The sequence below is a fragment of the Sceloporus occidentalis genome, unplaced genomic scaffold (genome assembly GCF_023333645.1).
Source record: "Sceloporus occidentalis isolate IW3139 unplaced genomic scaffold, rSceOcc1.0.p SCAF_2, whole genome shotgun sequence".
Classification (NCBI taxonomy): Eukaryota; Metazoa; Chordata; class Lepidosauria; order Squamata; family Phrynosomatidae; genus Sceloporus; species Sceloporus occidentalis.
Window position 1 is genome coordinate 55,538,828 of NW_028316982.1, and position 22,605 is coordinate 55,561,432.

Sequence of the window (22,605 nt, forward strand, 5' to 3'; positions counted from 1 at the left end):
TCATTGAGGCTCATAAGATAGTGTCTGATCATCAGAATTCCACGGTGAATCTGCCATTAAGCACTGTAATATGATATGTTAACATTGTTTTATCATAATTCTCCAAAATTTTGTGACTATACCGGAAGAGAATATGATTTTATTCTATGGGTATTTGAAGAGCATAGATTGGTTGTATAGTTTGTAAAACCCTAAATTATATTCTTGAGCACATTCATGTCTTGTTAATTCTGTCCTGAATTATTGTGAGGATCTCTCCAAAAGCCACGTGGATTATGTGAATATGCTGAAATCTCTTGCCACTTATACACAGAGTCCCTTCTGTCCTTGTGCACAGAGATGATCTGGATTTGGCAACTTGTATCTATGACCTGTTCCCAGCTGTTTGGTGAGTCATTCCCACATGCTTTTTATTGGCTGGGTCAGCTGGTACAACAGCATATTTCCCTACTTGCCCAGCCAAATGGGGGAATTTGCTCACTTCTGAAGACTGAATTATTTTTCCACTCCTCTGCATCTGTCTTTCACAATATGCTTACCTGGTCTGAACTGGCAGACTCAAATCTGCAAAAGCCCAAGTTACCAACTTCTCTCTTTCAGTTAATCTCAGTGGTGGTACAAGATCCCTTTGCATACTAGATGAGAATGTGTTTGGGTATCAAGGGCTTCCTGCTGGTAGTCAATTTATGAAGAAGGTGATGTTGGAACTGGGGGAAGGAATGACTGATACTGATATGGACCAAGCTTCAGGAAGTATTAAGTCTGTGGGACTGGACATACTGGAATTATAGCTTACATTTTTTCAGGGGTAGGCAACCTGCGGCCCGTGGGCCGGATGCGGCCCGGCGAGGCCTTGGGACCGGCCCCAGCTTGGTCCTGCCGCCGATTGCCGCCGGGGCCTTTGGGGGGCAATTGTCTATAGAAGCCTCAGAAACATGCATTTATATTAACATTTTTTAAAAAATCAGCAAATTTTTTCGTGTGTCCTCCATTTTTTTTTAAAAAGTGTCTTCCATTTGAAAATTTTGTCCTACATTTGTCCTGGTTTATTTATATATTTATTTTTTTAAAAAATTATTTAATTATTTATTTTTTGGCTTCGACCCCCCAGTTGTCCAAGGGACAGCAACCCGGCCCCCGGCTCAAAAAGATTGCCTACCCGTTTTATATGGTGTGATGGGTATGTAGGGCTTGACTGGGATGTTTTCAGTTAGCTGGACTTTTAATTATTTCTCTGTGCAAATCTACCAGTTCACAAAGCCCTTCTCCTTTTTTACATAAGGGCACTCACATGGACAAGCATGTGCTATGCTTCTTTCAATATGGTAGCTGTTTCTTCATTAATAGGATAAGAGACCAGTGAAATTGGGGCACTCCATAGCTCAGTGGTAAAGAATGTGTTTTGAAAAAAGAAATGTATGTATGGATTTATATCTAACAAATACCTTACCCTTTTATCCAGTCAACAATATTCTCAGAGCAGATTTACATAGAATTTAAAATGTGATGAAACAACAATAAAAACCAGCAGATAAAATGCTAGCATTAAAATTCATTGTGTTCACTGTCCTGGGGAAACGTAAAGATGTTCACCTGGCCCTGAAAATAAAAATGGTGCTTGGGGAGCAAAAGCCAAAGTGGATGAGGTACAGTAGAAAGCACCCTAACGCCAATAATGTGGGAACTTAGATAATAGCTTTAGAAAAAGATCACAGAAGGTTTATGTGGAGACGGAGGTTTCTTTAGGCAGCCAGGCTGTCTTTAAAACCAATACTTCAGTGTGAATCAGCACAGCTGCTTTAGACTGACATTCCTTTGACTGGTCAGCAGTCTAGTTGTTACATTTTGAATGAGCTGTAGTTTCTGAAAACTCTTTAACGGTAGCTTCACATATAATGTTTGGGTGAGATGTCAGTGCAAAGCAATCTGTGACTAGGGAGGGCTGCAGTTGTGTGGCGGATTTTTGTCATATAGACTTCTTGGCCTCCAAGGACAAGGTTGGATTTAAAAGCACCCCTGACTGCAAAGTTAAGCTTTAAGAAAGAAGTGCACAGAATTGAACTTGGCTTTCTTGACCAGACAAAGCATCCACTGACACCAAAACCATTATGTCTGGGCTGAACGTTATGGGTCGGTGTTCATTTGATCTATTAGCAGTTGGAGATAGTGATTCAGTACATTTACAGCTTTACCTGAAATTGATGAAAAGGAAAATGAGGAACAAAATGGAACCTTATGGCAATCCTTCTGCCGATGAAATTGGATTTCAAATTTGATGTTAGATTTCATGTTTGAAACTTTGGATTTTAATTTCCAAAAGACCCACACATAATCATTGTATTCATAATTATCGATAAATTTTATTTTTTTCCTGCCTCTCCTCAAGGTGGGGGTACATGTTAAAATACAAAACAATTAAAAACACATAAATGAACAGTTAAAACACAATACTATAAAATCATTAAAATGCACTCATAAACATTCATATACAGATTAAAAAGTCATGATCTGAAATTGACTGGATAGGCCTGCAGGAAGAGATGTGTCTTTAATGCTGTTTCAAATACTGTCGGCATTTTTAGCTGTTCTGTCTCTTCCGACAGGTCATTCCACAGTCTGGGGGTAGCAGATGAAAAAGTCCTCTGAGAAACTGTTGCCAGTCTAGTCCTTGCTGGTTGGAGCAAACATTTCCCAGACAATCTGACTGTACAGGGTGGATTGTACGGGAGAAGGCAATCCTGTAGGTAACCTGGACCCAAACCATGTAGGACTCTAAAGGTATAACCAAAACTTTATAGTTTGCTCAGAAATTAATTGGCAGCTAATGGAGTGATTTTAAGATTGGAGTAACGTGATCACTCTGATGTATCCGTAATCAGTCTGGCTGCCATATTCTGAACCAGCTGGAATTTCTGGACTTGGTACAAAGGTAGCCCAAGGTATAACACAGTCTTAAGGTTACCAGCACACCTACTACATCTTTAGGTCCTCTGATTCTAGAAAGGGGTGCAGTCGGCATATCAACTGAAGCTGATAACAGGCCCTCCTGACCCTTGCATCTAGCTGAGCTGACATTTGGAGGGATGGATCCAGGAGCACCCCCATACTGTGAACACAGTATTTCAGGGGGAGTGTGACCCCATTCAGAACTGGTTGAAACACCTCCAGTTCCGGATTAGGGCCCTTGACAGTAAGCACCTCTGTCTTGTCTGGATTCAGTTTCAATTTGTTTTTCTTTACCCAACCCATTCCCTCTTCCAAGCATTCATTTAGAGGATACTTAGGTGGGATACAGACAGGCAGGGGAAGACGTCTTGGAGGTGTATTCTGCTGAATACGGAGCCTCCAGACCGCCCACCCTGGGGGCGTGGCTCAGGAGATGGGGCTTCCACATGGGGGGCAGTGAAGACGCCTCACCTGGGGCCGTTTCTGACCCGCAGTTTCCAAACCGCCGCCTCGGAGGACGCTGCAAAGAGAGAGGCAGCTTCCTCACGGGCGGCCAAAAACGGTGCTTTTTTTTCTTTTGCCGGCTGGCGGATGCGCAGCTGCGCAGCTGCAGCGCTAAGCAGCGGCGGCAGAAAGCCTATGTGCACATTTAAAGTGCCCAAGCCCCTTTAAAACTTTTTCCCCCGCTCTGCCCAAGAACAACGGTGGTCTCCTGCCAGCTGGTGATCAGCTGGTGTTGGCATCCTTGTCCTCTTGCACTTTGCCAGTGTCACCAGCATCATGGATGCCTCCTCTCCTTTGGTCCCCGCACTCTTGCTGAATCTGCAATGCACAGCCACAGCTGTCGCCGCTGCCACCGCTGTCCCCCTGCCATCCCCCATCACCTCCCTTGTACATATGTAAATATTTACAGTTTTAGCGGTTTTTATTGTTAGGTGAAAATGGCACAGGAATGTGTGTAGGGGCTCACTTTAAAGTCCAAACTTTCCAAGCAGCGCATGTGTACATGTTGCTCTAGGGTTAGGGTTAGGGTTAGGGTTAGGGTTACGAGTCTTAAAATGCGCTGCAGCTGTGCTGCAGCTTCCACACCTGCATGGCAGCTGACGCTGCAATTAAAGCCTGACTGCAAACTGCGCATGTTCCAGGACCCCAACTCATTATGCGACGCAGCAGACACGGAGCTTTTAAATGGGCAACTTAAATTAGCGGTGTAGCAATTCTGGCGTACCGGTGCAGCAGCTTACAGACGGAGCTGCGCAGCTGCGCATCAAACGGAAAAGAAGCGGAGAAAAGCAGCACCTTTTTAATGCCGCTTCTTCCCGCTTGGGGCGTGCGGGGGGCGTGTTCATGGCGGCATTCAGGTAAGGCCCGTCTGAAGGCTCTACCTTCATGACGTCATGAATACACCCCTTTTTGCCCGTCTGTATCCCGCCTTAGTTACAGACTGCCAAAATAAAGCTGCTTCGGGTCTCTTTGGAGGTATGCTGTTTAAATGATGCATGCATCCTAAGAATCCGGAAGCTGCACCAAAGCTGCACTCCAGTGCTTAGGAATGGAATGTGGCTTTGGCATGACCTCCGGACTCTTAGGACCCATGCATCATTTAAATAGCATACCTCCAAAGAGACCCGAAGCAGCTTTATTTTGGCAGTCTGTAACAGGCCATAGTACCCTTAGCTGAAGCTGTTTTTGAAGGCATGGAGAAGTATATTTGGGTGCCATTAGCTAACTGATAACATCCCGCCCCATGCCTGCGGATGATCTCTCCAGTAGTTTCTATAGATATTGGATAGTTTTGGGGATAGAATGGCACCTTGAATCCCTTCTGAATTTTGCTACCTGATTTTTAGCCATTTGCCCATCTGCTTCATTCACTCCAATAAAGTAACGCTGGTCAGGCACTTCTAACTTAGAAGTGGATGTGTTGTTTTTACAGAGTTAGTGAAGCATTTACAGAAATTGCTGCCATGCTGATAATGCACTCAGGAAACTACCAATATCAATCTGCTTCCAAGGATCTATCATTTTCATTAGTGTCCTGCTTTTGCAGACAAAAGCCACAGTGATTTGACTATGAATTTTAAAACTATATTGTGGCAGCTTTATTCTCAAGCCATAATAAGAATACAAAACCTAGAAGAAGACCTGCAAGGTCTAGTGAGCAATTTTGAAATAGATTATAGACAGTACTTAGGTATGCAGACCAATGGTCTGTCTTGATAGGAGATGGCTTCATAATTGTTTACAGTTTTCCAGCTGCAGGAAAGTTTAAGTTATGTGCCTTGCATCAGGAGTCGAATGATACTCTCGAAGAGGAATTCAGATATAGGGTGTGTTAGCCAAGTCAAAGAGCCTCTCCCTATCTCCACCCTTTCCCGGTTTTCACTCTCTCTGTGAGTAATGGCCACATCATGACAATGCCTTCATTAGAGATGTGTTGAGATTAAGAATGTGATTCAGTACAAGTTCTGCACTGTCACAGCAAAACTTGCAGGCAGTTGGTGAATAAACATATTATGTGTGTGGCTTGAAAATAGCCAGCAGTTTCATTATATTCCCTCACTTATTCCCAGGGGATTTTGGGAGTCTTTCAATTTCTATTTCAAATGCCATATTAGTGAGCAGCTGGGGAGAAAACGTGGGAACAAAAGGTTCTGCCAGATGCCTAATTTCCTGGGTGTAGTTTCTAGCATGCTGAGACTCTGCTGTCCTCTAGTGAAAGAATATGATCTGTGCATGGAATGAACAGTGACATCAATACTAAGTGTATATGAGTAAACTTAAATGACTTGTAAGTAGCACTTGCTATAATTACTTCTCTGATTTGTAGACGCACCTCTCCTGGTTCCTTGTTGGTAAAAATAAAATAAAATATTGGGAGATCAAACCATGAATCCTCTGCATTTCATCAGTTTTGGCTTAAATAAGTATATTTCTGGATCAGTAGAGAATGGAATGCTATTCTGCTGCAGCTCCCCATTATAAAAGTGTAAGCTCATACTATATGAAACTTTTTTCTGTTACCTTTTCCAAATAATTATTTTTCACACTTTCTCTTTTCTTTAGTTCCTACTAATTTTTCACAAAGCTGCAGCTGGGGAGCTCGAAGAAGACAGTGGTTTGATGGCTTTGGCTAAACTCTCTGAAATAGATGTTGCCCTTGAGGGAGTAAAAGGAGCCAAGAATTTCTTTGAAGCAAAGGTATGAACAAGAGCTTTGAATCTTGTTACAGTGGGAGAAGAGTGCATATAACGGCTGGAAAGTTCTGCTGGTACAACTCCATAGGATTGTTGAGAGGTGGCACACTTGAGGGGGCAAGAAGTGGAGCTGTGCCCGAATGCCTCACTGGGAGCATTCTTGATCGTAGTGCTGCCAGGGAACCCACATGGAGCTGCTTGCTAGTTATACAAGCTCATTAAAAGGATATCTGGCATTGCAACTAGCAGTTGCAGTAATGTAATGCATGGCACTTCTGGAGCATAATGCTCCACAAATCAACACTCTTCTGGCCTTAGACTGTAATCTCAAATAGTTTTCTAATGAAATAAGCACCACTGAACACAGTGAGACTTATTTATGAATTAGCATGTGCATAGAAGAAAGAGTCTGGCTTTCTACAAATTATTATGCTTTCCTTGAACTAATGGATCTGTCAGATGAAACACAAATCCATTTCACAGGGTGTGTTCAGAAGTACATAATACATGAGCTATACACACACACACACACACACACACAATTGGACACTCCTTTCTTCGAGATCAAGTTCAGGATAAATGTGTTCTATGTGTTTGTGACAGAGTCTAGCTGTATGCAACTCTGCATATAATCAGTAACATAAACTCCTCCCACCAAGTATTTTTTTTTTAAAGTGACCTATTTTACATTTTAATTGGAAAAAGCCCTTTACACTGTGAGGGGAAATGTGCTGTAATGCTGGTTTTTCTTCTACTGGTAACTTGTTGTGAGGATTTCTGAATGAAGTTGTAATGTTAGGCCTTCAGTGTAATATGGGCGGAATACATACCTCCATTTTGTAGCGTGGCAGCAGCAGCAGTAGGGTTAGGGAGCACACACCATTCACACGCTCCCTAACCCTAGTACATACTGGGAGTGAAAAATGGCGGTGCCCTGTCTACATGGGCACCACCATTTTGACGTGATGGATGCCTAGCGTCCGCATGTCCCGGCATGCTTGTGACACCGCAAGTGTGCAATTGGCGCATTGTGGCATCACAAGCGTGCTGCGAGATGAACCTGCTTTTTGTGCGGTTTGGCCGCTGCGGCTCCCTCGCGGAGCAAACCAGGGCGGCGGGAGACCGCCCTTTTTGGGCGGTCTGTATCCCACATGGTTAGCATCTGCAGGACTTTTAAAACATTGTAGTCTTGGAGAAATAATAGAAGTTGCTAATAATAATACTGGGTTATGATAATGTCATCTGTATGTAGGTGATGCAATGTGTATACTTTATACCAGTCCAGGCCAAGAGATCAGGACTATCAGCGTGTACATCAGCTTTAAACCAAGCTGATGGTACTAATCTTTTTGCTTGAAATATTATTATGTATTATGTTTATACTCTGCCTTTTCTACTGATAGCTCAGGACAGCTAATGAGGAAATGTATCTTTCATCTCCTGATCCTTGCCTTGTGTTACCTATCTACTGCTGTATTTTAGGTTCAAGCTTTGTCTTGTGCCAGCAAGTTTGAAGCAGAAATAAAAGCAGAGCAAGATGAGCGAAAGCGTGAGGAAGAGGAAAGAAAGCACCGCAGAGCAGCATTCCGAGAACTCAAGTCAGCATTCAGTCAATAACTGGGACAATCTGTCTGTCACTTGTGACTGGAGTACATTCTTAAAAATCTTGCCTTTGGCTAGCCATTCACCTGCAGAGGAAACAAAACTGATTTGAATCTATTTGCCAAAAAACAAACAAAAATTCTCCTAACTAAAAGCTGGAGGATATGCCATTTATAGTGGTATTCAGATTGATGCGAATACTAAAGAGTGGCCAAGGTGACCCTTTCATTTTAATGGGCATTGCTTTGGGGAAATCAAATTCCTTAATTTTAAGCCTCCAGAAAGGATATAGGAGCATCTGAGAAGTAACAGGATCCTGACCAATTGCATTTTGAGGTTACAATTTTTTTCTGTCATTCTGAATGTCTCTGTCTATATAATTTTCTTTTAACTTTCCATTCTGTATACCTTTTTGCCTCTTCCTAATTTTCACAAAACTAATTTCTTGCTTCCCAACAAACAGGGTATTCTTATGGGCACACATCATAATCTTTTCATTCATACAGAAATGTCCCAGTGGCTAGTTGCCCCCTTTGTGCTTCTTACCCTAGAAAACCCTGGTCCCAGTAATGGATCAGTTAGTAGATATTGACAAGGCATGAATGGCAGACACTTCCTCTCGTGAAAGGAGTTTTTGGCCAATTCTTTCCACTAGCCTTACGATTACTGCAGCTTTTCTTTAATCCCCAGCAAAAGATTTTCAGGGGATACAAGGGCCAGAAGATGCAAAGAGGTGTTAGGAAAGCCATGTTGCATATTCTACTTACACTATCTAAACCCAGGCCTGTCAAATATTTGTCACATATATTTTGCTCAAAGGCATTGAAGTCAATGTTCAGTTTTTCCCTTTCCATGTATACACAAGTGGCCATATTCTAAAGAAACAGTGCTACTAATGATACTGTCTATTTCTCAGGCCACATTCCATGCTTCTGCATGAGTTCATAGCTCATTTCTTTCTTTTTTTATCTATTGGGTTTTAAGAAGCCAGAAAACATCCATCAATAGGTCATTTAGGGATATGTATAATACGTTTTGGGGACAAATTATCTTTGTCTTGTAAATCTTCTTGTGGACATACGTGGGAAGGCAGCAACTTCTGTAGTCACCACTTACATAAAACTGCCACTTTCATCGGTTTCTGCTTGCAAGGAAAAATACATTCCAAATACAGATTATGGCATGTTATACTGTTCAACAAGCTTGTATTATATTCACAGTTTACACTTATGTATATATTTCACATACTTAGAAAACAAGAATGCCCTCCTGTGTTCAGATCACAAACCAGATATCTTCTTTATTTTGACTTCTTTTTTTAGCTTTTTACACTGTGACACTAAACTGTGAGTCCTGAATAATTAAAGGGAGCCCATTTAATAATGGGTGGGAGAATTGCTAACCAATTAAAACTGTATTTTCAAATCCACAGATTATATTTGATAAGAATCCCATGTTTTAGCTAAAAATATTTATAATAAATGTTTTTATACATTACAAAGTTGGAATTATTATTTCTTTTCTCTTGCTTAGTTGTGGAAATAAAACTTTTTAAAACTTGACTGGGGCTAACTTGATTTTCTTTGTTCTGTTTCAGAGTAAAGGGGTGGTTGGCTGCACTTCTACTGTGGAAAAATCTTTCTGCGCTTTATCCCAATGTCAGAAGTTTTAGGTTATTGAATATATAATGTTTGCTGAAATACTGATTGGGGTACTAACCTGAGCCTTAAAGATAACATTGTCTAGAAATATTACTCAAAAGCTGATATGGTTAATTCTCACTGATCCAAGATTCCACCAACCAGCTCTCTCTTGTTTTTATAAGTGCCAATCTTAGGTTAAAATCTTAGGCCTAGTTATTTGTAATTTTTTACATTGCCGGTAAAAAAAATGATATAATGGGATTTGAATCAGTTTCCCACTTGTAGAACCATTTGAAATTTTTTAGGTAAGGTGTATAGAGAGGCTGTTTTTGTATGAATTCTTATTTTGACAAAATACTTTGCTACCTGTTTTTTTTTAAAGTATAATTTCCTTAAGGAGTGCCTGCTCAAGAAAAAAAGCCAAGGCGGCCATCCTTAGTGCATATTTTATTCAGTGATTCTTCAATGAACAGGCTGTGTAGTTCATAATAATAATAATCCTTTTATTTGAGCGCCACCTACTGAAAGATGAGTGAGCATTTTACTAATACATGCATGATACTTCTTTTAGAGGTCCTAAATACCCTGGCCTTTGGGCAATTTGCATGCTCTGAACCTCAGGGGAAGGCAATGGCAAACTTCCTTTAAACAAATCTTGCCAAGAAAACCCTGTCATAGGGTCACCATAAGTCAGAAACAATGTGAAAGCACACAACAACAACAAAGACACTTGAAGGTGTCATAGGCGGTATCCAGACAGGTGCAAAGCACCGGCCTGGATACGTACTAGGGTTCCCTCGGGGCGTCCTTTCCAGACACCCCGCAACCCTAGTACGTGGCTGTGGCATTGTAATGCCGGTGCCCTTTCTACATAGGCGCCGCCATTACAATGTCACGGCCCTGCCGCAGCCAAACAGCACGCCACAGACGTGACATCCTGGTGCCCTTTCAGTGGCGCCAGAAGGAGCTCCGTTTCGGAGCTCCTTCGGCCACGCATATCGCTGGTGCGGTCTTTAAATGGCTGCACCAGCGATACAGAGAGAAGGGGGTCCCTTTCCCCGCTGCTGTTGGGGTGTCCTTGGGGCATGAAGCCCCAAGGACACCCCTTTCCAGGCTGTGGGGAAGCGGCTTTTTGCCGCTTCCTCGAGGCCAGGAAAAGCGGCGGATTGGGGCCTCTGGGGCTGCCAATGTGGCAGCTGAGGCCCCGATCCGTCGGGGAAAGGGGTGCGTGCAGGCCGCCCCAAAGGGGCGGTCTGTATCCTGCCATAGAATCATAGAGTTGGAAGAGACCACAAGGGCCATCCAGTCCAACCCCCTGCCATGCAGGAAATCTCAATCAAAGCATCTTCAACAGATGGCTATCCAGCCAACTCTCTGTTTAAAGACGTCTCTCATACACACACACATGCACACACACACACGCTTCCCCTAGAAAATGTGAAATTGTAGAGTGAGAACATAAGAGGTGTGTGTGCATGCATGCCTTCAAGTTACTGTCAACTTATGGTAATCCCATGAGTTTTTCAGAATTTTATTTTAGGCAAGGACTACTTGGAGGTAATTTTGCCAATTCCTTTAAGATACGGCCTACAGCAGCCAGTATTTGTTGGCACTCTCCCATCCCAAGATCACATGGGATCTGGTGCCTTTAGGGTATATATGCAGGGGCAATAAAGCTCCTCACTAAATTAGACATTTTATATATTTAAGATAACTGTGGTTATGTTACTGCTGCTATGCTTTTATGTTTGCATTTTAAAAAAGATTTAGCGTTTTGAGAAACTTGCTGTTTCATGTTCATTTGTTAGCCACACAAAGTAAAACAAACAACGTCCTTTTTTGCACAAGGAAATTTGAGGTTTGAGATTTAGCAACTTGGTAATTGCATGAATGACTGGTCTGGAATGATATGGTACAATGGGCAAATTGGCTGTGGCCAAGTGCAGGAATTCTTGAGAGCTCCAACTCTTTTCCTTGGCTGCCCTAAATTAAAATTACAGACTGTTAATCCTGCTTTATGACAGAAACTAAATAAAAACAACTCTAGATAAGAATTTTGCCAGGGGGGATGACTAACATTGATGCTGAACCTTGTAATTTATAATTGCTGTTAATGTTTATAAAGTTACTGTATTATAAAGTTACCTTTTTTGGTTATTCATTTTTGGTTATTTTTTCCTATTCATTGGACAGAGAATTCTTTTCTGCTATTCAAATTACTAAATCTAATAACTCTGCATCACATACCTGTTGTGAATCCTTTACTATACTGTACTAAAATAGGTCACCGTTCACCAAAGAGTTTCTCAAGACATTGAAAATGAAATAATTATACAACATAATAAAAATTATAGAAAAAAATTATTAAAAAAATAAAAATGATAGAAAACTAGTGCAGAACAGCTGTCAATCTCTTACTGAAAGCAGTGTCAGTTATTGTGAAGCCATATGATTCACAGATTTAGAGAACATGCTGGAGCAGGGCCGCCTTAATTGCCAGAGCTGGAATACTAAACTATAATGGCTGGCTTAAATTAACTAATTATTTGATTTATTTTTGTACTTTCATACTGATGTCTGTTTTAAATGATTTTTATTACTGTGTGTGCTGTTCGCATCTTGGAAGGAAACTGAAATCTATTAAATGATTATAAAATGATTTCAAATAGTGTTTATTTCCCAGCACCACTAAATAGGAACGTCCTGTCCTCCTGTAATCTGGGTTTAGCTCCTCCTATTTGCTCCTGTAGGCAGGAACAATAAACAAAAGACCGGCCCCTATATAGGGAGGAGCTAGCCCCCCTGAGCCTCAGTCTTGTTCCTGCCTATGCTCCTAGCAGGATGTGTCTCTTCCAGCCAGCAAGGTTTTTCCTTTCTCGAAAGCGGTTTGAGAGTTCTCTTGGCCTTCCCTTCTTCTCCTCTCTCCTGCCTTTCCCCCCTTCCTTGGTGGTGGCTATGGCAGAGGACCCCAAGAGCACTGGCTAAGGGTCATCCTTAGCTCAGGCTTCCCTAGCTCAGGGTCTGCCAGCTCAACAGAAGGAGCTGGCTTCAGAGACAGACCCATTGGGATGTGTTTGCTGTTGCTCTGCAGCTTCTTCACTACTGCCACTTCAGTCCTTTTCTTCTCTTCGTTTCTCTTGCTGCCTTGGGAGCATGAAGAAGGACTTAATATGGCAAGGGGTCCCAGGACTGGAGAAAGGTCTTGGCTTTGCCAATGACTCTCCCTCCTCCAGAGCTGCCCCCTATCATGGTGGGAGCACAGGAGATTTCTGCAACAGCATTGCAGCACATGGGAGCCGTGGGAAGAGATGATGAGGGGCATCCCCTCCATATCTCTGTTTCTCCACATCACCTCTGCCCAGCCTGTTTAAGGCCAGGGATCAGTGAGGAAACTGGCCGGAAGTTATGGAAACTTCCCTTCTCAGCGTCTGCTCAGCCCATTTGCGGCCAGAGTTCAGAGGACAGGCCAGCCAAAAGCCATGGCAAGAGATTTCTCTGCATCACCTCTGCCCAGCCTGAAACAGGGCCAAGGTCAGAGAGGCAAGCCAGCCAGAAGACACAGGAGAAGGGTGAGTACCAGGGGCCCTCTCTCTCCAGCCATCAAATAGCCTTTGCCAGATCTAATGCCCTCTCTCGGGGCAGGCATTGCCATGAGGCCTCTGCCAGGGCCATTGCAGGCACTATGCCTAGCATAAGGTTTGGGACTCTGCCAGGAGGGCAGATGGGGGCATAAACCCTTGGTCTCCCCCTTCCTTCCCATCTCTGGCCCCAATAACACCCAGGACCCCATAGGTGTGGGGGATCCTTTTGCAGACTGGGAAACACATGGTGGTGTTGCCAGGGCTCCTGCACTTTCCTTTTGAATTCTTATATTGAGATGGTGTGTAAGGAGGCAGAGGACTCCTCCTCTATGTTGTACAGCCACATGGCTTTAAGGAAGCTGGACTTGGCTCAGCAGGAGCTGAAGCTTCCAACTCTAAAATGGTCCTTTTTGGCTGCCACAGAGCATCCCACAAAAAAGCACAAAATGGCTTCATGTCCTCCACAGAGAGAGCATGGCCTCTGTCACCCACTTCTAAACAGGGGTTGGAGGGCCATCTATCGGGTATGCTTTGATTGAGAGTTCCTGCAGGGCAGAATGGGGTTGGACTGGATGGCCCTTGGGGTCTCTTCCAACCCAAGAATTCTATGAGAGAGCACATGGATACAAATCCTCCTGTGTTCCCTTCCCAAAAATTACAACAATAAAAAGGGGAAAGCCACTTGTGGATATCATGAGTGGAGAGTTCCCTTCACTCCCAATTGTGTTTGGCTGCCCCAAACTGTGGCAGCGGGCCTCTCCTTTCCATCAGAGATTATCCTTGTCAGCACACAGACATGCCTCAGGTAAATGTACAGCCATGTCCCACAGCAGCCCCTCTGCCCTTCCCAGCTACTTATGCAAGTTGAAAGGGAGCTGAGGACCAAGCCATCTTCTATAATGCAGCCAGGTTACTATAAAGCCTGCCTGAGATTAAAAGGGCTAAGCTTCTAAACCCCAGCTTGAAGTTGGGGCTGTTTTAAACATAAATAAAACAAAATGCCCTGTGAATATCAGGGCTACACTACAGGCCATATACAGCTATCTACCCATGATTAGCAATGGTCTTGGGTCACTGCTAACCCAGGAGCAGTTTCCTCAGTGCCTGGAAGAAGCTACTGCCCAGGCAGCCTCCCTTGATGGGGCAAATAAAGGAGGGGAGAGCCCCCCCCCATAGCAACAGGTCTAGGGGCTCCGATTTACAAGAGATACTGGTTAACTTTTTCTGGTGTTCATTTTATTACTGTTAGCCCATGAAGTTTGAGTTGTGCTGTTTCTGCTCACCCCCTCTCCTTTTTCCAGGCCAGAGAAGATGCCTGGAAACTAATTCAACAAGGGAAAGGGCTAGCCATAAGCCAACATGATGATTTTTCTTCCTTCCTCATGGGCATCCATCTCTGTCTCCATTAGGGCCACAGCCTTTTTGCCTTAGCTGGAACAGCCTAAGACATAAGATGAGTACATGGTTCTACCTCCTTTGTGCAAACTGTTATTCAGCCATACCACTTCTCATTAAGAGCATAAGCTTTAACAGTACAGATTCATTTAAATGCTAATAAACAGGTTAACAAGCAAGGAGAAGGCCTCTGGTCACTCAGCAGACCTCTAATGCTTACATACATTGAGGATCTTTGGTAAAAACATCTCATATTAGATGATAGATATATTGGATTAAGGTGACCAAGCAGCTTCCACTTTATTGGCAAAAGGGTTATGTTCCTGTTATAAAACACAGGGAACCTCAGTCAGCTAGCCTCAGGAGAGGTAGCTCACTTTGCCTTCCCTTCTTTCATAGGAGAGATGTCTGTTAAAGGGAAGAAACTAAAAGATACAGTTTCTTCCATGAGATGGTTCTCACTAATACAGGGAGTTAAGAAAAATTATATAAAAAACAAACAGACAAACAGCCTCCTCTCCATGGGGAGGAGACCCCCCCCTTCCTCCATGAGTGTTTTAAAACAATATAATCAGGTTTTTCTGCTAAGAGGTTGCTTCAAATCCCATTCAGACATCCTGCACAGCCCTGAAGAGTCTGCCACAAAAATCACAATTACCTCTTACCTTGGCTAGATAGTTTACATTTTAAATAAGAATGCCTGCTGATGGGCTTGCCATTCAGCTGCTGCCTGGCTTGGAAGACCCATTGTAACAAGCTATGCATATGATGAGTTCAAGGCCATGAAGGTTCATGCTGCCAATCTCTTTCTTTTAGAGGTCTCAGGGTGCTACAAGATTCCTTTGCATATTGTTGGGCAGGCTTTGATTGTGATTTCCTGCATGGCAGGGGGTTGGACTTGATGGCCCTTGTGGTCTCATCCAACTCCATGATTCTATGATTTTATTGTGATAGGTTAGCTGCTGTGTGGGGGAGTGTCTAATCTGGGTTTTCATGCCAAGGTCTGGCCCAAACAACACCATTGTCCACTGCCTTCTGAGGCTGGGAAAATGGACTTCCTAGTGCCTATGCTTTGTTTTTCTGCTAGCACAGCTTGTTTTATATATATATATATATATATATATATTCATTCATTCCAAAAACAAACTGTGATTTTACTATTTTATACAGGAGACTCCATTTTACTATACCATTATATTTTCTGTGACTTCAACTTCCATGGATCTGGTATCCATGCAAAGACCTGAATCCAACTCCAGTACATATCGAGGGTCCACTATACTATTTTAAATTTAGGTTTGTGTTCCTTTGACAGATCCCTTTTGTGGAAAAAATTCTCTCCTCAAAATTAGATACCAGAGGGCTATCCTTGCCAAGCCCCTGTTCCCATTTCATGACTCCTTAATCAGCAGTTCATTTAGCCGGGAGACCCCTCAGCCTTCATACAGGTTGATGATAGTCTGCTACATGGAGTTGGGGTGATTTTTGAAGTCTCTAGACAAGTTCATCCTCAAAAGAAATCAGACTTAATTCTGACCACATGCCCTGTTAACACAGAGTGCATCTATGCTTCTGCATGGACTCACCAATGTCTGCGAGATAAAGGTTAATCCATTGTCTTCTTTGCCTAACCATGGGATTAGTCTTATTTTACACAGGTTCACAGATGTTCCAGTAAAGAACTGCACATTGTTTTGAAATTTTAATTGGAGGTCAGACATTAACATTCCTCTTTCAGAGTGGGAAGTCTTAATCACTACAAATAAAATCACCTTAATATCACCTTCATTGCTATAACCAGTTGACAAGGTGATCAGTGATAGGATGGAAGCTGCCATAGGTCCAGATTAGATCAGGTTCTATTCTGATTGATCATATAATCCACTGCTTAGGCAAGTTCTCATCAACTGCTTCAGGTTTTCAGTGGCTGACCTGCTATAGTCCATCCAAGATGACATTAAGAAGGGACTTGACCCAACATGGTTATAAGGCAGGTGTCTGCCATCACGTCGTTTCTGCTCCATACGAGAGCAGCTAGAATGGCAGCCATCCTCACATTAAGAGGCTGTTGAGGAGAGTTTCCAAGAGGGCCAGCCCACCAGACATCATTTTCCATCTTGGGACGTGAACACGGTCTTAAAGGCTCTGACAGTTGGGCCGATCAAGTCCCTTTGGGAGGCCTTCCTCAAGCACCTCTTCCTCACGGTCATCTTCCTCACGACCATTCTCTCCGCCAGATGGGTGTCAGAGCTGGGGCCCTGTCGGTACGTAAAGACTTGTGTATTTTTAGGCCTGTCTCAGTGTGCCTTTGTCCAGACCCTACCTTCGTGCCTAGGGTCAACTCAGCCTTTCAGGTGTCACAGGACATTCTCCTGCCTTCATTCTGCCCCGATCCTAAGAAGGACTTGGAAAAGACCTGGCACACATTGGATGTGTGCAGAGCCCTCAAAATCTACATCAAGAGGACTTCAACCTTAAGGTCATCTGAGATGTTCATTTCCTTTCGCCTGGGCTCTTTGGGGTGCAAGGTACCAGTATCGACTCTGAGTAGGTGAATCAGGTCTTGTATTCAAAAGAGCTACTGAACTCTTGATCTCACTCCACCCGAGGGGTTGATGATGCACTCAACCAGGAGTGCATCTACCTCTGCGGCCTTGATCACTAGCGGCTCCCTGTCAGATATTTGCAGGGTGGCCAATGGAAGTCGCCTTCGACCTTCATAAGACATTACAAACTGGACGTGTCTCAGTCCGCAGAGGCGTCATTTGAAAGGAGGTTCCTCCAACAGATTGTGTCGGTGGCCACAGTCTCCTAGCAGCACCTCCCTCCCAGTTCGAGAGGGCTTTTGTAAATCCCAGATTACAGGAGGACAGGACCCTCTCTGCTGGGAAAAGGAACATTGGGTACTTACCGTGACACGTTCATTTCCTGCAGAGAAGGGTCCTGGCATCCTGCCCACCCGGGTGCTGCCTGCGGCCTCCGACCCTGCCTGCCTGTTGGTGGACCTGCCTTGTTCTTCTTCTTGTTGCTGGATTGGTTTTTCTGAGTTCTTGTTTGTTCTTGGACTAGTTTTTTCTAAGGTGTTCTAGTTAACCCTTAGCTGATGTTACTAAAGTTCAGTTCCTTGATTACCTTACTAGTCGCTTGACTTGTTATTGACTGAGGCTCAGGGGGGCTAGCTCCTCCCTATATAGGGGCCGGTCTTTTGTTTATTGTCCCTGCCTACAGGAGCAAATAGGAGGAGCTAAACCCAGATTACAGGATGCTAGGACCCTTCTCTGCAGGAAATGAACGTGTCACGATAAGTACCCAACGTTCCTATTTAGTGGTGGTAGGGTTTAATTTCACTTTAGTGGTGGTGCCTGAAGCTCTATTATTGAAGCAGAATCTCACTGTTATGAAATTGTACATGGTAGAAGGGATTTCCTTAAAAATTCTGGAACTGGGTTCTTTCAGGCCTTAAAGATTAAAGCCAGCGCTTTGGATCTAACATAAAAATAAGCAAGTGAAATTAACAGCAAATCAGTATCTATGGCCTGTTACAGACAGCCAAAATAAAGCTGCTTCGAGTCACAGTGGAGGTATGGTGTTTCAATGATGCATGCGTCCTAAGAGTCCAGAAGTCACACCAAAGCCATGCTCCAGCCCTAAGGACTGGAGCATGGCTTTGGTGTGGCTTCTGGACTCTTAGGACTCATGCATCATTGAAACACCATGCCTCCACTGTGACTCGAAGCAGCTTTATTTTGGCTGTCTGTAACAGGCCAATATGATCTCTTCAATGAAAACCAGACAAAAGACATCCCTGTATGAAGGCCTTTCAGACGTCCTTCAACCTTATTCAAGGACCACCCCATATAAAGCACATTACAGTAAACAAAGTCAAACAGTTACCACAACATGCAGGTCCTTTTTGATACTGGAGGGAGTCTATTTCATTTAGAGGCTCTATCCCAACAAAACAATTTCCAGACCAAAGCTATCAAACCCAAACTGTAGCATAACCACCATGCATAGAACAGTTAATCTGAAACAAAATATGTGATTTATTAAAATAATGCCAGTATTGGTTACTCAAACCCTGATCCTGAACAGTGTGTTAAATTATTATTATATGCCTTCAAGACTACTACAACCTATGGCAAGACTCTCACAGGCCAGATGTCCTCCTTTTCCAGGACACATACTTTTGTCCAGGAGGAATTCCAAAATGTCCTCCATTTTGAGCATAACTAAGAAGCATGAATTTACATTAGTGTTTTTAGCTTTTATTTTGTAATGTCTTACATTTTTCTTGAATGTCTTACTTTTTGCGGTGCCTTGTCTTCCTTTACTGTGATATTTTTGAAATGTTTTTATCTTGTAAGCCACCTTGGGTCGGCATAGAAATTAAATAAATAAATATGATGACCCCATGCTTGAGAGGCCTCCAAGTCAACGACAGCCCTGCTCAGGTCTTGAAAACTCAGGGCCATGGCTTCCTTCATTAAGTATCCATCTTCTACCTTAGCAAGCAATATTATCTTTTCTAGTGAGTCATGTCTTCTCATGATATGGTCAAAGAATGACAGTCTCAGTTTAGTCATCTTGGCTTCTAGGGAGAGTTGAGGCTTGATTTGCTCTCAGATTCATTAACTTGTCTTTTTAGCAGTCCATGGTACAATCTAAAAAATCCAGCTCTTTCCCCTGTGCATAAGCACTTATTCAGAGCTGAAGACTGCACATTTCTTTCAGCTAGGATGGCTAGACACCCTCATTTTCCAAGACATGCCCTACATTTCAACCTTTTCTCCAGGATGAATTCCAAAATGTCTTCCACTTTGAGCATGACTAAGAAGCACTATCCAGATGTTGAAAGGGTTTTTTCCCCTTTAATTTCAGCACAATGGATAAATTAAAGTAAAAATTTAAATATTGATTCAGTCAACGTTTTCTTCCTGGTAAAGTACAATTTTAAGTCTTTGTCTTGCCCAGAGTTTGGTAAGCATATTGCAAAGCAACAAGACATTCAAACATAGTTCAGAAAAATATAGTTAAGTACGCAATAAAATACAGCTATATGTAACAGAGATGTAAATAAACCCTATGAAATGAATTTATATTTCTATGAGTGTTTTTCGCTTTTATTTTCTAATGCCCTACCTTTTTCTTGAACGTCCTACATTTTGAGGTCCCCTGTCCTCTTTTGTGGTTATGATATCAGGTCTACCTGCTGCCAGCATGTGATCCAGTGGACAAACATTGGTATCTCTTACATTAAGTTCAACAGAAGGTGTGTATTGCTGAAGGCGTTTCATGTTCAGCATATAACAAAAATAAGGAAAATAGTTCAAGAGTGGGCTGCTTTTGCACTCCAAAACCTGGGACCAAAACACACTGCAGAAATAATCTGGTTTGAGACTGTTTTAGCTGCTCTGGCTCAATGCTAGGCAATTCTGGGAATGGTGGTTTTGTGAGATATTTCTCTGTTAGAGAGCTCTGGTGCCACAAAAACTGCAATTCCCCGGATTCCCTAGCACTCAGCCAGGGCAGTAAGCACTCCAAACTTGAGCAACAAGTAAACCAGTGAGATTATTCACGTGATTGTGTGTGTGTAAAAACCCCAATCTGCACCAGCAATAGTGGCCCAAAGGTTGTGGGTGGTTTAGGCTTACCAAGAACATGTTATATATATGTAGGTGGGGAAATTGAGAACATGGAGGCAAGAAGGACACTAAACCACGTCGAACCCCTCATTAAAGGAACTTCTGACTACTTACCGCTGGACCTTCATTTTAAAAATTTCTTCAACAGAGGGCTGATCTGCCACATAGACATAATGCAGTTTAACAAGGCTTTAACTGCCATGGCTCCGTTTTATAGAATTCTGGGATTTGCAGCTTGCCATGGCACCAGAGCTCTCTGACAGAATTACAATAGCAATAGCATTTACAATTCTATACAGTTTAATAGTGAACTGAGCACTCCCTAAGCAGTTTACAATCTGTAAAGCAATTGCTCCCAACAAGCTGGGTACTCTTTTTACCTACAGAAGGATGAAAGGCTGAGTCAACCTTGGAGTCCTGGGTGCAAACTAACAATTTTGTGGCTGTAGTACTGGCATTTAACAGTTGTGCCACCAGGGCTCCTCTCCTAATTAGCTCACAAAACTACAGATCCCAGAATCCCATAGCATTGAGCCATGGCAGTTAAAACACTGTCAAACTCTATTATTTCTGCAGAGCAGATTAGACCAGAAATCACAGGATGCAAGAACCAAAGTGTATAGTCTGTTGGACCAAGGCCTGGAGAGACGTAGGTTCAAATCCTATGGCTTTTTTTGGGGGGATTTTTTTTTAAAAATGTGGGAGGTGAATCATGTACACCACCATTGGGAGAGTTTCCACTGTGGGATTATAACTCAAAATGCTTAAATAATAATAATAATAATAATAATAATAATTTATACCCAAGATAGCGACTCTCTTTCTGCGTTTCACCATTCACGGTGGTCAAAAGTGATAGACACATATATGCATGTATGTTTATATCTACAGACATGCACGGAGCTAGTGTGAAGTAGTTTGAGTGTTAGGCCACAACTCCAGAGACCACAATTCAATTCCATGCTTGTCCATAAAACCAGGGTGACCAGATGTCTTAATTGCAAAGGAGGACAAGGCACTGCAAAATGTAGGACCGCCAAGAAAAAAATGTAGGGGATTCCAAATTGAAAGCTAAAAACATATCAATATAAATCCATGCTTCTTAGTCATGTTTAAAGTGGAGGACGTTTTGGAATTCCTCCTGGACAGAAGTTTGAAATTTAGGACATGTTTGCAGAAAGGAGGACATCCCGTCACCTTGCCCTAAGGTGAACCTATTACAAGGTTTTCTGTGCAAGATTTGTTTAGTGAGGATTCACCACTGCCTTTGTGGAACTTGCCTGAGGTCACCAGGGGGTTTCTATGGCTCAGCAGGGATTTGAACCCTTGTCTCCCAGAATTGTAGTCCAGTACTGAAACTGCTACACTATACTGCCTCTTTTAGCTGTATCCTGTTTTTCATTGGCGGTAAGCCACCTTGGATCCTGTACAAGGATAAAATAACATCTGGACAAAGATTGTGTAACACATCTTTCTGTAGCTAAGATTGTGTAGCTATCAGTCCTCTTGTAACATTTCATTTAAATAACTGTGACGCATTGTAGGTAGGGCTACCTTTTAAAATGGTCCAGAAAACTTGGAGTTCCTCCTGGACAGAAGGTTGAAATATAGGACATGTCCTGGAAAAGGAGGATGTCAGGTTACCCTGCATGAAACCCACTGGCTGACCTTGGTCAAGTCACACTCTCTCAGCCTCAATGGCAATGGCAAACCTCCTCTGAAGAAATCTTGCCAAGAAAACTCCTTGGGGTCACTATAAGTAAAAAACATGACGTGAAGGTACAACCACCAGAGGCGCATGGCACAGGTTTTCACTGTTGGCAGCTGATCATAGATGCGCAGGGTGACCAGACATCCTCCTTTTCTAGAATAGCAGTTTGTTGTGGCACCAGTGCAAAACTATCTGGTTTGACGCCATGCTATGGAATTCCATGCTATGGAATTCTGGGAATGTTGGTTTTGCCACCACAGCTATTGCTTTGACAACACGTTTCACTGCCATGGCTCCATGCTATGGAATCCTGGGAACGGTTGTTTGTTGTGGCACCACAGCTACCTGCTTTGACATTACTTTTAAGTACTATAGCTCCATCTTATGGAATTCTGGGAATGGCCATTGGATCCTTTGGGGAGAAAGTATGGATAGAAAATAAATAAATAAATATGTCATGGCTCCTTACTATGGAATTCTGGGAATGGTAGTTTCTTACATCACTGCAGCGATCTGCTTTGACACCGCTTTAAACTGCCATTGCTCCATGCTATGGAATTCTGGAAATAGTAGCTTCTTATGTCCCCCCAGCTATCTGCTTTGACACCACTTTTAATTGCCATGCCTCCATGCTCCATGGGAACGGTCATTTTTTTTTGATACCACTTTAAACTACCATGACTGCATTCTGTGGAATTCTGGGAATGGTAGTTTCTTGTGGTCATTTGTTGTGGCACCACAGCCATCCAGTTTGAGTGGGCGTTTAACGGCCAAGGGTCCGTGCTAGGGAATTCTGGGAATGGTCGTTTGTTGTGCCACCCATGGGCCCTAGCACGGAGCCATGGACGGCCATTGAACGCCCACTCAAACTGGCTTAGTCCTCCT

General features: G+C 43.0%; 1 protein-coding gene across 1 annotated transcript in view; it reads left to right on the forward strand.

Moving 5' to 3' along the window:
- Positions 1 to 9,307, forward strand: part of LOC149318350 (EF-hand domain-containing protein D1-like) — a 44,319-nt gene extending 35,012 nt beyond the window's left edge. Inside the window, exons 3-4 of the mRNA XM_089509509.1 lie at positions 6,013 to 6,147; positions 7,626 to 9,307. Of these exons, the coding sequence (XP_089365635.1) occupies positions 6,013 to 6,147; positions 7,626 to 7,760 (270 nt within the window). The 3' untranslated portion in view covers positions 7,761 to 9,307. The remainder of the gene's footprint in view (positions 1 to 6,012; positions 6,148 to 7,625) is intronic.
- The last annotated feature ends 13,298 nt before the right edge of the window (positions 9,308 to 22,605 follow it).